Source organism: Hippopotamus amphibius, chromosome 3, assembly GCF_030028045.1.
Source record: "Hippopotamus amphibius kiboko isolate mHipAmp2 chromosome 3, mHipAmp2.hap2, whole genome shotgun sequence".
In the NCBI taxonomy this organism is placed as follows: domain Eukaryota; kingdom Metazoa; phylum Chordata; class Mammalia; order Artiodactyla; family Hippopotamidae; genus Hippopotamus; species Hippopotamus amphibius.
The window spans coordinates 84612351-84635535 of record NC_080188.1 but is presented as its reverse complement, the minus strand read 5'-3'; the positions used below and the strand labels follow the sequence as shown (position 1 = coordinate 84635535).

General features: G+C 39.2%; 1 protein-coding gene across 2 annotated transcripts in view; it reads left to right on the top strand.

Annotated features, from left to right (window-relative positions):
- DCHS2 (dachsous cadherin-related 2) overlaps window positions 1-23185 on the top strand; it is a 279417-nt gene that overhangs the window by 133250 nt on the left and 122982 nt on the right. For both annotated transcript variants that reach the window (XM_057727664.1, XM_057727665.1), the window contains exon 3: window positions 7038-7269. In XM_057727664.1, coding sequence (XP_057583647.1) covers window positions 7038-7269 — 232 coding nt within the window. The remainder of the gene's footprint in view (window positions 1-7037; window positions 7270-23185) is intronic.

Below are 23185 nucleotides of genomic sequence, written 5' to 3'. Positions count from 1 at the left end.
AGTATTATTAACTATAATCACCACGCTGTACATTAGGTCTCCAGAACTTATTTATTCTGCATAACTGAAACTTAGGGCATGCTCATTTTAATTTTTAATAGATTATATTATCTCATTTTCCAAAAAGAATTCAAGTGCTTATTCTTATCTCATATTTCATTGATCACCCCCCCCACCCCAGTTTCAGGAGTAAACCATTGCCCAGTTGCCCACATTTTCTAGCTAAATTGTCTGAATCATATCCCAAAATGCTTGTCTGCCATTTTTTAATACACTACCAGGATGAGTCCCCAAATGTCTTAAATACCACTTTGCCTCATTCTTACCTCTAGAAGTTTAAGCCTCCCAGCCATCCATCATCTGTATTCTCACCCCCCATCCTGCTCTGCTCATCCTTTAATTTGGACCAATCTCCTACCCACCCTCTCATACTCTTCTACCACGCCCTCTGGAACTCCTGCTCCGTCATTTAGCAAACTCTCTTGTACACTCAACCTGGTGTCTGACTGCTCCTTCATCTTGCCCTGATCAAAACATCCTTCCCCTGAGGATACCGACTCCTCTCTGCCCTCTTGTGGAGAAGCCCATATTCTGCTAATCACAAGCTGGGAGCCAGGTGTTGAGGTGGGTCCCCTCCTGTTGCCCATTGCGGCATCCAAATCATTTCTCCCCCTTGCTCCTTTCTCCAAAACCAATTCCTTTTGAAGTTGATATCATCAGACAACACCATGGACACTCTTTGATGCTGCTGTCATGTTCTAAACCTCGTTGTCACCAAGGACCTTTACATCTTACTCAGCCTTCCTCTCCATTACTGTTCCCTCCTGGAAACCTCACTGTCCATCTTTTGAACCACCCAACACCCTGAGCCTCTCAGTTCCTTGACTTTCTGGTTTCTAGTCTCTGAAATCGTGATTTCCAGCATGCTGGATTCTGATAAGCATTCCCATATTTCTCTCCACTTACGTAGTGCCTCCCCTCCCACAGATGACTCTTCTTCTATTAAGAGCGCTGGTTTACTGACCTGTTTTTGAAATCATTCAGTTACAAACTCCCTTTAGTTCCGTTGCGCCACAGAACTCCCCAGGTAAAACACCAGCTTTATCTGAACCTGACTCTACCTTTTCTGTACTTGCCTACACAGCTGAATGTGCCCAGAGAAAAATAACACACCTGCTTGAGAGAGAAGTCCTTTCCTTCCCACCAGCTATCAGCTCACATCCTTCGCCCTCTTTCCTATTAGCACGGTAGAAATGTCCCTGTGTGTGTCGAAAGCAAATCCCTCTGCTGTTCAGGCTTCCACCCATCCCAGCCTTCTTAGGGATCTCACTTTTATAATGATTTTGTCAAATTCGACAGAATGTCTCCTGTAAGTGTGCAAGGCATAATAATAGTGTTCATCTTTTGAAAAAAAAAAAGCCTCCTTTTGATTTCAGGTACCTTTTGAGAAAACCATGTTCATCCTCTTCTTTCACAGCAAATCTACTTAAAATAACTGTCTCTGTTTCCTCACTTTTCAGTCTTTCTTTGATCCATTCTTTCCATCCCACCTCGCTAATGAAACTGCTTTTATGAATATGATTTACATTGTGATGCATCCTGGGGTTCTTTATTTTCATTTTATTCAGCTTTTCAAGGAATTTAAAATTGTTCTTTTAACACTTCTTCTCTTGGCTTTGGGGACACCATGGCTCAGTGGGTTTTTTTTTTTTTTCCTTAACAAACTGGACCCTCAGATTTTCACCTTCGCTCATTGAATTATGAACTATAGACTCAAATGCATTGGCAACGGAAAGTGCAGCCCAGAAAAAGCTAAGAGATGTGAAGGATAGATATTACTATTCTACTATTCAGGAGTCCCAGAGGCAAAAACAGAGAGCATGGAGAGTAGACAATGGCCAAAATAGACAAAATAGCAGAAATTTTTCCAAATCCATTGATGGTCCTAGACCACCCTCCTGCCTCCAGTATCGTATGCTTTCAAGTCTGGTGCGTTCCCAATTACTCCCAACTTTTGCAGCACTTCTAGATAGGATTGGGATTCAGGTAGATTGGTTAAGAGTCCCTTACCATGATTTTAAAACCTAAATGATTAAAATTATATCAAAGTGAACCACAACTTGTTGGTGGAAAGAGAAAGGATAAGACAAAGTTAAGATATATTCATACACAGAATTTATGAGGTGTATTAGTTACCTATTGCTGTGTAACAAATTATTCCCACATTTAGCAGCTTAAAATAATACACATTTAATAACTCATGCATTTTCTAGGGGCCAGGAATCTGGAAGCAGCTTACCTGGGTAGTTCTGGGTTGTATGATCAGGATAGTCTTGAGGAGCTGGACAGAAGTTTAGTTTCAGAGGATTGGGAGATGAACACTTGTGGGAATGGAGAAAGTGAGCTTAGATTAGCTTTCCCCACACCATGTTCTGTGGGATACTTGCCTCCTGAGATGCTCCTTCCACTGAGGGTTCTGTGGTAAATAAGAGAGAACAGCTCAGAACTCACCCCACCTCATAGAAATGTGCCTTGGGAAGGCTCTGTGAGAAGTTCCAAGGCCAAGGAACCCGTTTGACTTGGTTAACTCACAATTTCCTCAACTTTTTGACTAAGGAACCTCTTTATTTTTATGATGTACCTTTTTATTACTACCTCAGGTATCTTTTTCTACAACCTAGATTTGATCATGTCCCTTCATTCATGACAGCAATAGTGTCCCAGGTGGGGATGCAGGAGGAAAGCATTACAAATTTGAATTTCATCCTTTTAAAACTTTTGTGGTGTTTTTAACATAAATAATACATTAGCACAGTAAATGAATATATAATTTATTAGTAAATATATATGTCTTCAGGGTCTACATGCCACACTTTTTACTGAGTCTGCAGGTGTGCAGAATAACGTCCAGCCTCTTTAGCATTTAGATCAAGCTCCATGAATCTGACCATCAAGGCTTTTCTTTAGATTTTTTCCAAACTCTCCCTCTCCCTCCAAGCCATGCCAGTGTGCTTACCCCTCCTACAGTGTGACAGAGACTTTAAAAAATATATCATTATTTTTTTAGGATGTTATTTTCACTTGAAATATCTGTTTTTTAAATCCTTCTTTTTTAAAATTTTTATGAATTTATTTGAGCAAAACATTGATTCAAATGAGGCAGCATTCAGCCAGAAGTAGTTAGGAGTGCTCCATGGACAGGAGCTGGGGAAGGACTTTTATACAGAAGATGCAGAAGCAAAGCAAGGAAAGGATTGGATGGGCTGTCGCGGAAGCAGACAAACTCTAGTCCTGTTCATTCTCCTTGAGGTTTTGTTATCTACGTATAAATGTGACTGGATCCCAAATTCTTCTAGTTTCCTCAAATATCTGGCTACAACTCTCCAAACCACATTTCCAATTTTCTCCCCCTCTTCTGGCTTGGAATCACTAAGAACAAAGACTGCCCCATAACCTCACTGGGAGGGAGCGTACCGAATCCTCCCTACTCCCCACTCCCCAGATGGCAGCCATGCCTCAGGGCCCACATCTCCCGATTACAAAGGGCTGCTCCACACTCAGAACTGCACACTCGCTGGAGCTCTAAAAGCCTATTTGTTTGTGAAGACCCATTTCAAGGATCCCTTCAGCCCTGAGGCTTCCCTCTCTTTAGTGCTCCCAGCACATCTGCATCTGAGTCATAAAGATCCACCATCTTTTATCTGTAGTTCTGAAAGCTCTCAAGAGGGAAAGTTTTGAAAACTCATTTGGTGAGAAACCTGACTTGAACTGACATGAGACTATTCAAGATTTTTTTTTTTTTTCAAATCCCTCTAGATGTGTCTGTTCATCCATTTTGCTGCAGAGTATTAAGTGCTTGATTATGGGCTGCCACTCCAGACCTCACTAGGTATAGGCACTGTATTTGTTTTATAAAACTTAAGCATTCAGAATTCCGAGACAAATGTATCTGATCCCAAGTATTTCCGATAAGGAGCCTGTAAAATCTTATAATTGGTGATTAGCCATAATGAATGCTCTCAAACATGTTATATCACTCCTTCCAACTACAGGCCTGCAGGGGGAGCAGGTGGCCCCGCTTCACAGAAGAGGCAGCTCAGGCTGGGGGCTCCCTGATGTTCTCGAGGCTGTGGTCCCAGAGGCCGGCAGGGCCAGATGTCAGACCCAGATGTCCTGGCTCCAGATAGTTCCACTGTCCCACAAACCCCGTGGTATAGTGTTTGTCTCATAAATGTTAAGTCCTCTATAAATAGGGCCTCTGTCTTCCCTTTTCCCTCTGAGATGCAATCCATGGTTGGTGTTGCCCATAGCATAGTCTTTCAAACAAGTCCTTCATGAAAGGTAGAGTTTATACCATAGCAATATTTTAAAAGTCTAATTTAAAAGAAGTCACAGGGGCTTTGGGGACAGATGAATCTCTGTTCCAGTTACAGATCTGCTAGTTATAGTCTCACTTACTTTGGATGAGTCACTTAGCCTCTCTGTGCTTTTGGCTTTCTAATTGTAAAAATGGGGAAAACCATAAAAATCTTTAGAAAGGGAGATTGTAACAACTGAAGGAGAAAATACACGTAAAACACACTTAACATTCATTCACAAATGGTTATTATAGGAGGAAAATGCCCACTATTGATGCATTTAACAGGTAAAAATTAGATTCATAAAAAAGGAAGACTGAGATCTATATATAATACTGTTCCTGCAAAAAGAGTCACTAATCGGTGACAACAAGCTCTGCACTTTGTCCATCTAACATTTTGCTTGTTCTGGGTGGCATGGCCTGACAGGGTCTTCATGGACAGCCCAGGATCTTTGTTCTTAAAGGTCTTAAGGTAGAGTGATCCTCCTTTCTTCACATGTCCCCCGCTCTCTTATTTCTTCTCTTACCTGTGTTCTCAGCCCGCCTTCAAACCTAAATGACTTCTTTTTTTTTTTAAAGAACTTTTATTGAGATACAGTTAACAGACAATAAACTGCATATATTTAGAGTGTACAGTTTGGTATTTTTTTTCTTATCAGTAATGTATATATGGCAATCCCAATTTCCCAATTAATCCCCCCCCCCAACCCTCCCTGCTGTCCCCACTTGGTGTCCATATGTTTGTTCTCTGCCTCTGTGTCTCTATTTCTGCCTTGCAAACTGGTTGATTTGTACCATTTTTCTATATTCCGCATATACGTGTTAATATACGATATTTGTTTTTCTCCTTCTGACTCGCTTCACTCCGTATGACAGTGTCTAGGTCTGTCCATGTCTCTACAAATGTCCCAGTTTCGTTCCTTTTTACAGCTGAGTAAATTCCATTCTAAATGACGTCTTGAACTTGAGGAGAAATTTAAAAGGAAGAGGAAGGGAAAGATAAAAGGAAAGCCAAACTGAGAAGGAATCCGGTTTGGAGAACCAGCAGGACTGGGTGGGATGGGGACAGCCTCCCCCATCTGCTGGAGTCAGCCTGTAGCCCCCCTCGCTCCCCTTTACCCGGGGACCCACAGGTTTCTTAGGTTTGCTGAAGACACAGCACCAGTCTGCACTTTAAGGATACAGACTGGATGGAAGTGCCATTGTTTTCATTTCTATTGTGTTAATTTAAAACTGGCCTAGCCCTAGAACTTTTTTCAACTTAGAACATGGAAAATCACACTATTTTTATTCTTTCCCAATTCCGGCTTAGTCCCCAGTGTCTGGAGTACATGGGCCTTCAGAGCATGAGAGCGATTTCCGGATTCATGGTCAACTTCATCCCAAACGATATTAAATGATGCTGTCTCTCCTGCCCTCCATCACCCTCAGCTCACGCCCCCTCCAGAGCCCGCAGCAGCGTCCTCCCTTTGTCCTGTGCCAAACCTTCTTCTTCACTGCCTTTGGTTTTCCTCTTTGCTCAGTGTCTCCTGCCACAGTGGGAAAAAGAGGGGGGGGGGGGGAGGATAAGTGAGTGAGAAAACCCAGACTGTTGTGACTTCCCAAGGATTTTTGTCCAAGATGAAAGTATCAAACTGTACCAGATAGAAGTGGAAAATAGTGCTTTAAAGTAGGAACATATGTTTTCCTTTAGAAAAGTAAAAATTGCAGAGGATTATTTTCTTCTTTTGTGCTTTCTTTTCTGCTCCTTGTTTTTAGATGGAGGAAACACACAAAAAGCCAGTATGGGGTCCGCTTCCCACTATTTTATGCACTGTATTTCTTTTCTAATACTTGGAAAATTCAGACTCCCAAAACAAATCTGGCCCCAAGTTTGTAGGATAAGTACCCTCACTGCCACTGTCCACTCTGGGCTCGATGTTTCTTCTGGCCTCCCAGCTGGTCTGCCTCTTTCTAGCCTTACTGCCCTTCAGAGTTGTTTTGAATATAGCAGCCAGGGTGACAATTAAAAATGAAGTCAAATCAAGCCACTCCTGTGCTCAAAGCCCTCAACTGGGTCACAGCCATTGTCTTCTCAGAGGCCCGCAGAGCCTTCTATGACCTGCCTCTGTCCCTCTGATATCAGCCCGCTGATTTCCTTGCTCTTCCCTGAACAGGCCTGGGATGCACTGCCTTCCTGTCTCAGGGCCTTTGCACTTACTCTTTCGTCTATCTGCTCTGCTTTTCCTCCAAGTAACTAAAGTCTAGTTCCCTCATATGGGTCAGTCTTTACTCAAAGGACACCTTCTTAGTGATACTTTTCCCCAGCTACCTTTTCTAAAATTGCTCCGCATTCCCATACTCCCTTAATCCTTCTCCTTATCCCTCCTGAAGATTATCCAGGCGGTGAGAGTGATTTTTTCTTTTTCTCTTCGAACATCAGGAAAACTTTCCTTGAATGTCTTTGGCCTCTACGCTCAAATCATTGCCTAGGAGCTGGTAACCTCATTGCTATTTAAGAATCAGCACTGGAGTATGGACACTGTACTATAATACATGAACTCACAGCTCAAAGTGAAAAGTAGAATGAATATCTGTATCATTGCATCAGAAGTCGATTCTAGGGTCCTTCTTAGTTATTCTGTAGCCCAGTGTTCAGGAGAGACCAGTTTGTAATCACTTTTCATCCATCCAACAGGGTGGCCTCAGCGCCCAAGCTTTTGTTCGTGTGGGTCTGGAGGACGTGAACGATAATGAACCTGTGTTTAACCCGTCAACCTATGTGATGAGCGTTAGCGGCCAGACCCAGCCGGGCACCGAGATCATCAACGTTCTTGCCACGGACGCGGATTCTGGGCTGTATGGAACAGTGACGTATGAGCTCGTCCTCGGAGACCTGTCATCCCTTTTCACCATCGACTCCACCACAGGTATGTGAGCTTGGAGTTTCTGCGTGTGAGCCAGAAAATTAACTGAAGTAGTTTTCCCTTGGCAGGGGTGTTGCATGACTCACTTCACCTTCCAGAAGGAGGCAAGGCATGTTGAAAAGAGCTGGACTTTGTAGTTAGGTTGGGACTGGATCAGATTCGCAGCTTTGCCTCCTGGTCTTGTGACCGTCATTAGCTTCAGTCTCCTGATCTTAGAAGGAGTACTAATAATCCTTACGTTACAAAGTTTTTGTGAGGATGAAAGGCAGTAAATTAGGAGTGATGTTGCCCAATAGTATTTATTTTGCAAATGTTCCCCTGTCTGTATGATCATCTAAGGTTGACCTGCATTATTTCAATGTACCAATAAATCCTATTAGTGCCAAGAGCACTACGGACATCCAAAGAAATCCCTTTGTGGCACTAGGTCTGGCATTCCCTTAATCTCTTTGGGTCTTAGTTTCCTTATTTTAAAATGTTATCTCAAGCTCCTTTTAGTTCTCAAATGTGCTAATTGCCTATCTGTCAAAGAAATCCGGGGGGCAAACTGAGTCTTTCAGAAATAATCAATATTTAAGAGGTTATCTCCTCTTCCTGTTGGTTTGTGATTAAAAAAATGTTTGAAATATTTCGTTACAAAGAGATCTAAAATTTCAAGTATATAATATTACATTATAATCCTATTGCACTATTACAGATATTCTGATCCAAAAACGAGGATGCAAAAAAAAAAAAAAGAGAAAAAACATTTTTTTATTCCTTCTTTTAAATCATATTTTATCGTATTTATTGTAGTAAGAACATTTCACCTGAGATCTGTCCTTCAACACATATTTCAGTGTACAGTATATCATCATTGACTAGAGGTATAATGTTGTACAGCAGATCTAGGGCTTACTCATCTTGCTTAACTGAAACTTTGTGCCTGTTGATTAGCAACTTCCCATTTCTCCCTCCTCGCTGACCCCTGGCAACCATGTTCACACTCTTTGATTTTATGGGCATGACTTTTAAATCCCTCATATGAGAGAAGCATGTAGTATCTGTCCTTCTGTGACTGGTTTGTTTCACTTAACATCATATCCTCCAGCTTCATCCATATTGTCGCATCTTACAGAAATCCCTTCTTTTTTTCAAGGCTGAGTAATATTCCACTGTACATATGTGCCACATCTTCTTTATCCACCCATCTTTTGATAGGCGTTTAGGTTTTTTCTGCAACTTGGCGATTGTGAATAGTGCTTCAGTGAGCATGGGGGTGCCGAGATCTCCTCAAGATTATGTTTCTTCTTAAAACAGCTTCTCTGAGCGTGGGTGGAACATGTTTCTATTGTGGTAATGATGATGTCAGGTGCTATACTAGGCATTTTCTGTCAGTTGTCTTATTGGATCTCTACAACACCATTTGCAATGACCACATTCATTAGCAACAAACAATAATTGACACAGGAAGTCAGATCTACCAAGCTAGTTTGCCCTCTTAACCAGCCGCATTAGGTAAAAAGTCATTGCTTCTTGCCTGGAAAGTGTACTTAGCCTGGTGTGTATGACTGGCTGGAGGATTAGTTGTTTATAAGGGCAGTCTTCATAAGGCAGAACTTTCTTTGCTCAAAATAATCCACTGACATGGCCCTTTTAACATTTCGAAGATCAGAAGAAAATACTTTTTTAGGAAATGAGTCTGCTTATCTTGGCTTTTTCAAAATTCATCTAAACAAGGACCTTAACTACTTGTCAAATCTTCAGGCCCTCCAGGGCACTAGCACTGCCAAAAATATATAGGTCAGCCAATAATCAGGGCACAGGATCTAAAAGCATTTAGCAGATTGTTTTTAAAAGATATCAACACACTTGTCTTCTAGTTTCCCCTGGACAGTCTTGAAGAATGAGCTGTCCTGTACTGTGTTTTTAGACGATGTTTCTGTTGTGCTGGCTTCAGTCAGCCACAGACTTCTACTCCTGGCACGGGCCTTAGACAAACGCCATTGTTAATCAGGGAGAACGCTTTAAGTGGGTTATTATCTAGGGAAGTATCCTGGTATTTTTTTAAAGCAAAGACCAGCTTTGTAATGGAAGTAGCCTTGGGTTATTATTGTTGGCCATTTTGATGCTGGTGCATTTAGGGTGAAGACATTCTCAGTCTTAACAGTGCTGAGAATGTAGTCGCACCTAATCACAGCTCATGAGAAATTCATGAGACCTGGGACTACTTTACTTTAACCTTTAGAAGAGAATGAAACAGTATTATGAAAAACTATGGGAAAAAGTTGCCTAGTGAACGGGTAGTCTCCAATTTGAACAGTTGAGTTCAAGTCCATCTGTTGGTTGACTGCAATTACGGACACATTTTCTGTTTTGTACATAATAGTTAGGCCTCTAGGCCGTGCCATAAAAGCCAGTCTGACTGTTGATGTTCTCAAAGGGTGGAACAGGGAGCTGCATTGGAATAGGTTTTTCCTCTTCTGGATCTGTGTCTTTATGGAACCTATAAAAGGCTGGGCTTTCTTGCTTTTGTTATAAAGGCCGGTCTCTACAGAGCCTGCCAATGGAAACAAGAAATTACCTCTGTCAACAAATATATGTGGAATAAATGACATTTAGAAATAATTGGAATATTACATCCTCTTAAGAAATTGCAAGGCAGTGTCATTGACAGCACAGAGCAAACCTTCATTTAAAATCTTCTTCCCTCATCGCAGCATGGCAGGAGATGCTAGGGCCAAACCCCACTTTTCCTCAGCACCCTCCCAAATTCCCTCTCCATCATAACTGTGCTGGCTCTTTTCTAGGTATATAAACTAAACACACACACACACATGCATATAGTTGTACATAGTTATCCAGTAGAGGAGAAGATTAAGAATTGATAGCCAGTTTATACATTATCACTTCTTCCTGAAATACCCGAAAAGTCTCTCTTAGAGACACTCATTCATTTGCTCACTGGTTCCTTTGTGCTTTCATTTTGAAGCTCCCTATATCAGACATGCTTTTTTATAAGCTTACATCTTTGTGTTATAAGCTCAAGTTTTCCTGAAGAGGAGATTTTCCATTGATCTGTTTGTGCCACAACCAAGACTCCTGCGTTAAAAATAGAGCTCTTGGACTTATTGTGTTCATCTGGGAAGAAAAATGTTTTGGAGAGAGCCGGAGGGGGTGTGGTGATGTCCTAGTTGTTTTCTCTTGTGGGTTTATCTTCCTGTTCTGTTTCTGGTTTTCTAAGTGTGTTGTTGGTTCAAAGAACATTTTCCTAAGATGTGTTGTGGCACCAGGAGAGAGACATTGACTTGAGCCTTCGTTTCTCTTATTCTCAGTTAGTGGGTTCCTTTGATGTGGGCACGAGGCAGACCACAGTTTTGAGTTTTAAAAGAAGGAAACACAAGAAGCTTACTTATTAATAGCTCTTTTTTATGTAGTTTTAAATCCCATTTTATGAACTGTAGGTTGATTTTTTTTCTACATTGTCTGAAGTAGTCTCTTTAGTAACATAAAAAGAGCAATTTTTAGCTTTTGTGTCGTCCTACTTATTTAGTAATTTCACTCTGTGACAAATATTACTTCTAATTTACACTATTTTAAGGTGATAGTTCTCAAACATTTGGGTGGGTCATTTATTATCAGCCAGTTACCTCTTTTGCTAGGGCTACCTGTGGTTAGATTTTTGTGATTTATCTTTTTATGTCAATGATATAAAGAAAAGTCAAAAGTTCTGAAAAGAAAGGAAGAAAATGGAAGCAGTTTCTTTGTTTCCACAGTTAGGAACCAAGCAGTATTCTCGGTGTTTGGGATACATCAGTGAATAAGAGACAAAAATTCCTGCTTGTTCTCAGAGATCTGACGACAAAAGCTTACATTGCCTTGCCTATTGCCTGTTCAGGGTTTAGGTGTGGTGCACACAAAATCCAAGTTTAACACCACGAAAGAACAAGTAATTAAAAGGGCAACTGAGTGAGTTAAACTGCCAGACAAGGGCAGCCCTGCCTCTGTATTTAGTTGTAATCTCTTGTTTGTGCTGTGTGTGTTGGATTTTAACAGGGATTATAAGTAATGTAGCACAAAATCTGTTTTTATTTCCAGCGCAGATTCTTTGCTAATGTTAGTTTGATGCTCAGTATTTATACCTTGTAATGATTCTCATAATTCTTCATGATTTGTTGCTTTCCTACATTCGCAGCATTCTGATGTATAAACAAATTAATACCACACCTTATTTCATAAGGGATGTGAGCCTCCTCATGCCCCCCAAAATGACTTTCTTTCATTTGTATGACACAGACTAAAATTAATCATGAGCACCTAATCAGTGTATGTTACTTTCATGGGAAAAAAAAAACCTGTTATAGAATTTTCTCATTAGTTTTTCCAGTATAAGATCACAGACACTTGGAGATGGACGGGATCTTACAGATCAGCTCCTTCATTTAGTAGAGGAAGAAATTGGCAGAAAGGGATTTGGTGACTTCCCTAAATGTAACCAGTTGGTAAATGGCATGATTAGACTTGAACCCCATCATAGACCTGTGATCTGTCCCTATACTGCTCCATCTCAGACAATACTTTTGGACGTCTTTTCCATATATTGCCTATTTGAGTCTTACATCAATGCTGGTGTTTTTATATCCATCTGCAAATTAAGAGACTGAAGACCCCAAGAGTCTTAGTGATTTGCTCAAGGACTTAATAGTAACCCTGACACTTTCACTTCTCAAACTTCCATTTCAAAGCTCTTTCCATAGTTACAGCTTAAAAACAAAACAAAACAAACAAAACAACTAAAAATAAAGCTAAGATAAATGTAAGTTCCATTGATTCAGCTAAGTAAGACAGAAATAATCTTAAATTGTGACTTCCTATAAAAGTCTATTTGAGATAATAATTATCTGTTGATTTATTTACTCTTTTCAATTAAATAGATAGAATTCAGTGAAATCTTCCAAAATAGTTATATTTTTTCTTAAGAACTGTTTTAGTTGTCAGTATGGATAGATTCCAAATAGATTCCTACTCCTTTTAGGCAATACAACTTAGTTACCCAGATTTGTGTGCAAAATAAAGAGTATAATATCATCTATTTGGTGAATAAACTTCTATATTCTCACAAAAGGAATATAGGAAGGACACCAAAAATATCAGTAATCAATAAGAAATTGGTACTGATATCCCATAGTTTTTGGTCTGTCTCTGTTTTTGAGAAAATTATAATTATAGACTCCATGTTTGGTGAAGGTCATGATTTTGTGCTTATCTTTGTTCTCAACTATCCCATAGCTTTCAATTTTAGTAATGACCTATAGGTTATTTTCTAACTACAAAGTACTACTTTGGTGAAGAGTATCCCATCTTTTCCAGGAGGCTTTATTCTAAAAGTGTTGCTTAATTAGTAGAAGAACATGATTTTATTATACATCAGATTTTATTTAAGAGAAGACCTTTGTCTTTAACTTCTTTTATTAATCGATTAAAAAAATTCATCTCAGAAATTTCCTCTATTTAAATAAGTGACTAGATAAATAGCATAGACAAATAGTATTACACATTATAATTAGTATGTATAAATCTAAGCACTAAGTAATTAAAACATACAATAACTAGTGCTTTGTAAATGAATTGACATCTATTTTTTAAAGTTAAAATTGGTCCCCTGAACTGGTGGATAATGATAATTCTCAAGTGTCGTGAAAAAATAAGAGTTAGGAGGAAGAAAGATGGCAGTGAAGTAGAAGGACGTGGAATGCATCCCTCTCCACAGATGCATCAGGAATACATCAAAAGATGCAATAATTCCCACAGAGAACCAGCTGAACACCAGCAGGTGACCTTGGACACCAGAAAGGACTGCAAAGATCCCAACATAACTGGGTAGGACAGAGGGAGAAAAGAGAAAAAAAAAGAGAAAGAGGAGGAGAAGAAAGGAAAGGGACGGGCCCCACACCCTGGGGCAGGGGGAGCTGAAACAGAGGGGAGATTGCTGAATTCAGGGAAATGTCCCTTATCTGATGGGGAAACCCCTTCTCCAACAGGGAATTTCCCTGGGTCAGAAGGGAGGCATTTGGGACTGTTCAAAAAGGGTGAAGCAGCTGAGCTGTGGCAGATGGGAAAGAGTGAGAAACACACGGAGGGTCTGCACCACGGCTCAACGTGTCTGGACTGAGACGTCAGTTCACAGCTGAACAGGGGGTCTGGGAACTGGACTGTGGGAACTGGAGAACTGGTTTAGGGTGAGAAACATTGTTGGCAGTGGGGAGATGGACTGAGAGGACAGGAGGGAGGAAATCCACAGTGGAGAGTGCCTACTGCAGAAAGCTGGGTGGCCATGGAGGCAGCTCGATACTGCTGACTCACAAGCAGAGGGGCGGAGCCGCGGGTGTAACTTCTCTCTCGCCATCTGCAGCAGACAAAGGAAGGACCGCTCTGGGCTTGGGTAACACACTCAGGGACAACATAGGCCCCTGCATGGGGCTGGCCTAGAGTGCCTGCAGCCGAGAGCCAAAAGTCCACAGGGTAGCCCAGCTCTGGAGACATTCTGTTTACATCTGAGCCACCAGCATCCCTCTGCAACAGGCACCACCCAAGCCACCCAAGCCGCTGTGACCCAGACAGGGCACCACTGCTCACTCACCCCCAGGGGAAGGAGCCACTATTGTACCCTCTCTCTCCCCACACACTGGTGCTTACAGACGAACAATAAAGGAAGCTCTGTTGGTCACAGAGTGTCACAAAAAGCTCAAGGTGGGTAGAAGGACACTTACAGCTGAGACTGCCAGGAAACAGAATTATTATTATTAATTCTATTGATCTGGTCCATTCTGGGGTCAGTTCTAGCTTCTTTTTTTTTTTTTTTTTTTTTTTAGTTAATTACTATCTTAGTCCTAAGGCATCTACATGTTTTATAACATATTTTTTATTCTACTTTTATTTCTAGCCTTTTTATATATTTCTATTTCCAGCTAAGTTTTTTGTAGTGCTGACTGTATCTCTCCTGCCTTCTTTTCATCTCTTTTATGCATTTCTAGTTCTTTCTCTTTCTTTTCATATTTCCAATCACACTATGCTCTTCTGTTGCCCAGTCTTCTATCCTTTTTCAGGTGATTTTATCTTAATATACTTATAATCAATATTATCACTCAGCTCTGTTTCCTTGCTTTATTCTCCAGATGACACACTGCTTTGGTTTCTATTATTAGGCTTGGTCTTTATCTTAGTTCTGATTATAATTGTCTGATTTTGTTTTGGGAATCTTTAGTCTATCTGGTTATACTCCTGCTCTTTATTATATTTGATCCTAGCTCTCAAAATTTCCCTGGATGTGTGTTTGTGTGTGTGTCGTTTTTGTTGTTGTTGTTGTTAATTAATTACAATCTTAGTCCTAAGGGATCTACACATATTATAACATATTTTTTATTCTTTTATTCTATTTTTTCTTCTATTTTTATATTTAGACTTTTTACATATTTCTATTTCTAACTATGTTTCTGTAGTGCTAACATTATCTCTCTTACCTTCTTTCCGTCTCTATCTTTTATACATTTCTATTTTTTGTTCTCTTTTTGTTTTCTTTTCATATTTCCAGTCACACTATGCTCTTCTGTTGCCCTGTCTTCTATCCTTTTTTAGTTTACTTTATCTTAATATACTTCTAAGCAATATTATTGGTCTGCTCTGTTTCCTTGCTTTATTCTCCAGATGACACACTGCTTTGGTTTTTATTATTAGGTTTTGTCTTTATCTTAGATCTAAGTATAATTGTCTGATTTCATTCTGAGAATCTTTAGTCTGTCTGGTGGTACTTTTGCTCTTTATTATATTTGAACCTAGCTTTCAAAATCTCCCTGGATTTGCGTTTGTGTGTGTGTGGCTTTTGTTTTTGTTTTTGTTTTTGTTTTTGTTTTTGAATTTCTGTTGGTTTTCTCTTTGATTGTCTGATGGCATACTGGGGTTCTTCTGTACGGTCTTTCTAGTGCCTTATATTCTATTGGACTCAGTATTTGTGTGTCTTATACATGTATGTGTTTCCTTGATTTAGTATTTGTTTGGCTCAACACTCTGCCATTAGTCTGGGGCTTGGACAGTCTTCTTCAAACCATTTTATTGCCAAGATAGGCAACCTCTGAAGCCTGGACTACTCCATCAGAAGTCAAGTAGGAGGCTCTGGGGAGGGAGCATTGAATCCAGCATGCTAGGCTACTAGGTAGTCCTCAGCCACAGGGAAGATCAACTGCAGAGAACTCTCACAGAGCCCTGTATCAGAGCCTAAGGCCCGGCTTGGTCCAAATGTCTGCAACGGCCAGTGCCGGACACCTTACACCAAACTACAAACAAGACAGGAACACAAACCCACCCATGAGTACACAGACTACCTAAAGCCATATTAACCTCACAGATACCCTAAAACACACCACCTGATACGGCCTTGCTCATCAGAGAGAAAAGACAGAGAGCTACACACCAGAAGGCAGACATTAGACCCCCCCCCAACCAGGAAACCTACTCAAGACACTGGACAAACCCCACCACAGAGGGCACAAACAAAAGGAATTACTACTAGGCAACATAGGGAAGGAAACAGCAAATCCTATAAAGTAGACAAAATGAGAAAACAAAGAAACACCTTGCAGGCAAAGGAGCAAGGAAAAAACCTACAAGACCAAATAAATGAAGAGGAAATAGGAAAATTGCCTGAAAAAAGAATTCAGAGTAATGATAGTAAAGATGATCCAAAATCTCAACAACAAAATACAAAAAAATACAAGAAACAGTTAATAAGGACTCAGAAGAACTAAAGAGCAAACAAACAGTAATGGACAACAAAATAACTGAAATTAAAAATATTCTAGTTGGTATAAACAGCAGAATAACTGAGGCAGAAGAAAAAGGAAGTGAATCCGATGATAGAATGGGGGAAATAACTGCCACAGAGCACGAAAAAGAAAAAAGAATAAAAAGAATGGAAGACAGTCTCAGAGACCTTGGTGACAACATTAAGCACACTAACATTCGAATCACAGGCATCCCAGAAGAAGAAGAAAAAAAGGATGGGTCTGAGAAAATATTTGAAGAGGTTATAGTGAAAAACTGCCCCAACATGGGAAAGGAAATAATTACTCAAGCCCAAGAAGCACAGAGAGTCCCACACAGAATAAACCCAAGGAGAAACACACTGAGGCACATGTTAATCAAACTAATGAAAATTAAACACAAAGAAAAAGTATTAAAAGCAGCAAGAGAAAAGCAACAAATAACATATAAGGGAAAATCCATAAAGATAATAGCTGATCTTTCTACAGAAACTCTGCAGGCCAGAAGGGAATGACAGGATATACTGAAAGTCCTGAGAGAGAAAACCCTACAGTCAAGAATACTCTACCCAGCAAGAATCTTATTCAGATTCGACAGAGAAATCAAAAGCTTTCCAGACAAGCAAAAGTTAAGAGAATTCAGCACTACCAAACCAACCTTACAACAATTGCTTGAGGAAATTTTCTAAGTAGGCAACACAAGAGAAGGAAAAGACCTACAAAAACAAACTCAAAACAATTAAGAAAATGGTAATAGGAACACACATGTCAGTAATCACCTTAAATGTAAATAGATTAAATACTCCAACCAAAAGACACAGACTGGCTGAATGGATACAAAAAAAAGACCCTTCTGTATGCTGCCTACAAGAAACCCACATCAGCCCAAGGGCCACATATAGACTGAAAGTAAGGGAATGGAAAATGTTATTCCATGCAAATGGAAGTCAAAAGAAAGCTGGAGTAGCAATACTCATATCAGACACATTCGACTTTAAAGTAAAGACTATTAAAAGAGACAAGGAAGGACACTACATAATGATCAAGGGATCCATCCAAGAAGAACATATAACAATTGTAAATACCTATGCATGCAACATAGGAGCACCTCAATACATAAGGCAAATGCTAACAGCCATAAAAGGGGACATCGACAGTAACACAATAATAGTGGGAAACTTTAACACCCCACTTACATCAATGGACAGATCATCCAAACAGAAAATAAATAAGGACATACAAGCTTTAAAGGACACATTAGACCATCTCAACTTGATTGATATTTATAGGACATTCCCTCCAAAAACTACAGAATACACTTTCTTCTCAAGTGCACACAGAACATTTTCCAGGATAGATCACATCTTGGGTCACAAATCCAGCCTCGGTAAATTCAAGAAAATTGGAATTATATCAAGCATCTTCTCTGACCACAATGCCATGAGACTAGATATCAATTACAGGGGAAAAAAATGTAAAAAATAGAAACACATGGAGGCTAAACATTATGCTATTAAACAACCAAGAAATTACCAATGAAATCAAAGAGGAAATCAAAAAATACCTAGAAACAAATGACAATGAAAACACAACAACCCAAAACCTATGTGACGCAGCAAAAGCAGTCCTAAGAGGGAAGTTTATAGCAATACAGTCCTACCTCAAGAAACAAGAAAAATAACAAATAACCTAACCTTACACCTAAAACAATTAGAGAAAGAAGAACAACAGCAAAAAAGAAAAAAAAAAAAAACCCAAAGTGAGCAGAAGGAAAGAACTCATAAGGATCAGATCAGAAATAAATGAAAAAGAAATGAAGGAAACAATAGCAAAGATCAATGAAACAAAAAGCTGGTTCTTTGAGAAGATACCCAAAATTGATAAATCATTAGCCAGACTCATCAAGAAAAAAAGGCAGAAGATGCAAATCAACAGAATTAGAAATGAAAAAGGAGAAGTAACAACGGACACCACAGGAAAACAAAAGATCATGAGAGACTACTACAAGCAACTATATGCCAATAAATTGGATAATTGGAAGAAATGGATAAATTCTTAGAAAAATACAATCTTCCAAGACTGAACCAGGAAGAAATAGAAAATATGAGCAGACCAATCACAAGTATGGAAATTGAGGCTGTGATTAAAAATCTCCCAACAAACAAAAGCCCAGGGCCAGATGGCTTCACAGGTGAATTCTATCAAACATTTAGAGAGCAGCTAACACCTATCCTTCTCAAACTCTTCCAAAATATAGCAGAAGCAGGAACACTCCCAAACTCATTCTACGAGGCCACCATCACCCTGATACCAAAACCAGGCAAAGATGTCACAAAAAAAGAAAACTACAGACCAATATCACTGATGAATATAGATGCAAAAATCCTCAACAACATACTAGCTAACAGAATCCAGCAGCACGTTAAAAAGTCATACAACATGATCAAGTGGGGTTTCTCCCTGGAATGCAAGGATTCTTCAATATATGCAAATCAATCAGTGTGATACATCATATGAACAAATTGAAGGATAAAAACCACATGATCATCTCAACAGATGCAGAAAAAGCTTTTGACAAAATTCAACATCCATTTATGATAAAAACTCTCCAGAGAATTGGCATAGAAGGAAATTACCTCAACATAATAAAAGCCATATATGAGAAACCAACAGCCAACATCATTCTAAATAGTGAAAAGCTGAAAGCATTCCCTCTAAGAACAGGAACAAGACAAGGGTGCCCACTCTCACCATTACTATTCAACATAGTTTTGGAAGTGTTAGCCACAGCAATCAGAGAAGAAAACAAAATAAAAGCAATTCAAATTGGAAAAGAGGAAGTAAAATTGTCACTCTTTGCAGATGATGTGATTTTATACATAGAAAATCCTAAGGACTCTACCAGAAAACTGCTGGCACTAATCAGTGAATTTAGTAAAGTAGCAGGATACAAAATTAATGCACAGAAATCTCTTGCATTCCTATACACTAACAATGGAAGAGCAGAAAGAGAAATTAAGGAAACTCTCCCATTCACCATTGCAAAAAAACGAATAAAATACTGAGGAATAAACCTGCCTAAGAAGGCAAAAACCTGTATGCAGAAAACTATTAGATACTGATGAAAGAATTCAAAGATGATACAAACAGATGGATAAACATACCATGTTCTTGGATTGGAAGAATCAATATTGTGAAAATGACTATCCTACCAAAAGCAATTTACAGATTCAATGCAATCCCTATCAAATTACCAATGACATTTTTCACAGAAGTAGAACAAGAAATCTTACGATTTGTATGGAAATTCAAAAGACCCCGAATAGCCAAAGCAATCTTGAGAAGGAAAGATGGAGTTGGTGGAGTTAGACTTCCTGACTTCAAACTATGCTGCAAGGCTACAGTGATCAAGACATTATGGTACTGGCACAGAAATAGAAAGGAAGATCAATGGAACAGAATAGAGAACTGAGAGGTAAAGCCACACATATATAGGAACCTTATCTTTTACAAAAGAGGCAAGAATATACAATGGAAAAAAGGCAGCCTCTTCAATAAGTGGTGCTGGGAAAATTGGACAGCAACATGTAAAAGAATGAAATTAGAACACTTCCTAACACCACGCACAAAAATAAACTCCAAATGGATTAAAAACCTAAATATAAGGCCAGACACTATAAAACTCCTAGAAGGAAGCATAGGCAGAACACTCTATGACATACATCAAAGCAACATCCTTTTTGACCCACCTCCTAGAATCATGGAAATAAAATCAAGAATAAACAAATGGGACCTCATGAAACTTAAAAGCTTTTGCACAGCGAAAGAATCCATAAACAAGACAAAAAGACAACCCTCAGAATGGGAGAAAATACTTGCCAATGAAGCAATGGACAAAGGATTAATCTCGAAAATATATAAGCAGCTCATGCAGCTTAATACCAAAAAAGCAAATGACCCAATCCACAAATGGGCGGAAGACCTAAATAGACATTTCTCCAAAGAAGACATACAGAAGGCCAACAAACACATGAAAAGATGCTCAACATCACGAATCATTAGAGAAATGCAAGTCAAAGCCACAATGAGGTATCAGCCACACCGATCAGAATGGCCATCATCCCAAAATCTGGAAACAACAAATGTTGAATAGGGTGTGGAGAAAAGGGAACTCTCCTGCACTGTTGGTGGGAATGTAAGTTGGTACAGCCACTATGGAAAACTGTTTGGAGGTTCCTCAAAAAACTGAAAATGGAACTACCATATGACCCAGCAATCCCACTACTGGGCATATTCCCAGAGAACACCATAATCCAAAAAGAAACATGTACCATAATGTTCATTGCAGCACTATTTACAATAGCCAGGACATGGAAGCAACCTACATGCCCATCAACAGATGAATGGATCAAGAAGATGTGGCATATATATACAATGGAATATTACTCAGCCATAAAAAAGGATGAGATGGAGCTATATGTCATGAGGTGGATAGACCTAAAGTCTGTCATACAGAGTGAAGTAAGCCAGAAAAAGAAAATCAAATATTGTATGCTAACTCATATATACGGAATCTAAAAGAAAAAAAAAAGGGTACTGATGTACCCTGTGACAGGGCAAGAATAAGGATGCAAATGCAGAGAATGGACTGGAGGACAGGGGGTTGGTGGCGCGGGGGGCGAAGGGGAAGCTGGGACGAAGTGAGAGAGTAGCATAGACATATATACACTACCAAGTGTAAAATAGGTAGCTAGTGGGAAGTTGCTGTATACCAAAGGGAGATCAACTCCATGATGGATGATGCCTTAGAGGACCAGGACAGGGAGGGTGGGGGGGGAGTCGCGGGAGGGAGGGGATATGGGGATAAATGTATAAATCCAGCTGATTCACTTTGGTGTACCTCAAAATCTGGTACAAAAGCATAAAGGAATTATATTCCAATAAAAAGCTTAAAAGAAAAAAACACTCCTAGAGCTATGTACTAGTACAAAGCATTACAAATTATTTGTTTATATACACCTTCTATACAATGTCCCTAAAGAAATTTGAAATCATGAAAAAAAAATGAGAGTTAATCACTTTGTACTTAAAAGTATTAAAATATAATGTCATAAATTTTAAATTGGCAAATATACAGGTACAGAGAGCTATTGATTTTACCTAGTTTTCTTATTTATTATATATATATAAATATGCATATTATATATATATGTATGTATTTTATAGAGCTACATTTTATGGCCCATCAGCTTTTAGTAGACAGCTCAGTCTATTTAAGAATGTTGAATTCAAGTAAATCAGTTGTCTAGCTCCCCTTTATACGTGAATGTTTTTAAAAGTGAATGTTTTGAAATATTCAGCATATAGAAAGACAAATTTAATCTTAATATTCTCTTTTTTCTAAGTGGTGACTGTTCATTCAAAGAAACTTCCTAGCTTCTTCCTGTCTCTAGTAGAGGCTGTTTCACCACACAAAGTGGCTTTGAAAGCCAAAAAAGTAGTCGTTGCCTCAGAAGAAGCCTAGTAAAATTCATATGTATAGGCATGAATTGGAGCTCCTTCAAATATGGAAAGACGGGTTTGGTTATCTCCACCTCCCTGCCTAGAATCTTTCGATGACTTTCCATGGCTTTTCAGCCAAAGACCAAGTCTTTGTTATGGTCTCCCTGTCCCTTAATGACCTGCCCTCCTTCCCCCTGTGGCCTCAGCTCCAATAATTCTCCTTAATCTTTGTGCTCTTTCCTTACAGCAGCTGCTATTTCTTCTGTTTCTCTTCCTCCCCCGCCTTCTTCCTCCTTTCCCTGAGCCCGCCATGCTTCCCTCTTTAGGCACGTCACATATTTTTCCTTCTGCCCAGAACCTTTTTTTTTAAGAGCTTTTATTGAAATATAATTGACATGCAATAAACTGCATATATTTAAATTGTACAATTTGATATTTTTTCTTATTAGCAATGTACATATGGCAATCACAATCTCCCAATTCATCTCCACCTCCCCCACCCCCTCCTTTCCCCACCTTGGTGTCCATATGTTTGTTCTCTACATTTGGGTCTCTATTTCTGCCTTGCAAACCAGTTGATCTGTACCATTTTTCTAGATTCTGCATATGTGCGTTAATATATGATATTTGTTTTTCTCTTTCTGACTCACTTCACTCTGTATGACAGTCCCTAGGTCCATCCATGTCTCTGCAAATGTCCCAATTTCATTCCTTTTTATGGTCGAGTAATATTCCGTTGTATATAGCTACCACATCTTTTTTATCCGTTCATCTGTTGATGGACATTTAGGTTGCTTCCATGACCTGGCTACTGTAAATTGTGCTGCAACTGCCCAGAACCTTTGATAACTCTCTAACCTCTTCTCTTCCCCCACTAGTTAAGGGCTTAAATTATCCTTCAGAGCTCAGGTTATAGGCCACCTTTTCATGGAGGTGTTTTCTGACCCAAGCACATTAAATCAGGTGTCCAGTTTATATCCTAGCACAGCTTCTCTTTATATGATAATTACATCTTTTGTGATTGTATGATTAATGTCTGTGCCTGCTCCCTACCACCTTTCCAGTTAGTAGTACATTTCTTGGAATATAGATGGTACACAATAAATGGTTGTTGATATAAAAAGGGAAAGAATGAGATGGAGTTGTTACCTCAAGAAAGCTTATAGTCCAGCTGAGTTGACAATAAGAGTACATACCATATACAGAGAAGAGATCCATGGGTGCCAGAGGTGGGGGTGGGTGGGGCAGGTGAAATGGGTGAAGGGGGTCAAATGGTACAAACTTCCAGCTACATGATAAATAAATCCTGGGGGCTGTAATATCCAGCATGTTGACTGTAGTTAACAGTATTACATTCTATATTTGAAAGTTGCTAAGAGAATACATCATAAAAGTTCTTATTACAAGAAAAAAGTTTACAAATATGTGTGGCAATAGATGTTAACTACATTTATTCTGGTAGTCATTTCACAATACATGCACTTATCAATCATTATGTTGTACACCTAAAACTAATGCAATAGCACATAGTCAATTATATCTCAATAATAAATAAATTACAAAATCATATTATGAAATTACAATAATTTTTTAAAGTTTAATCCTGGAAAAGAAATAGATAC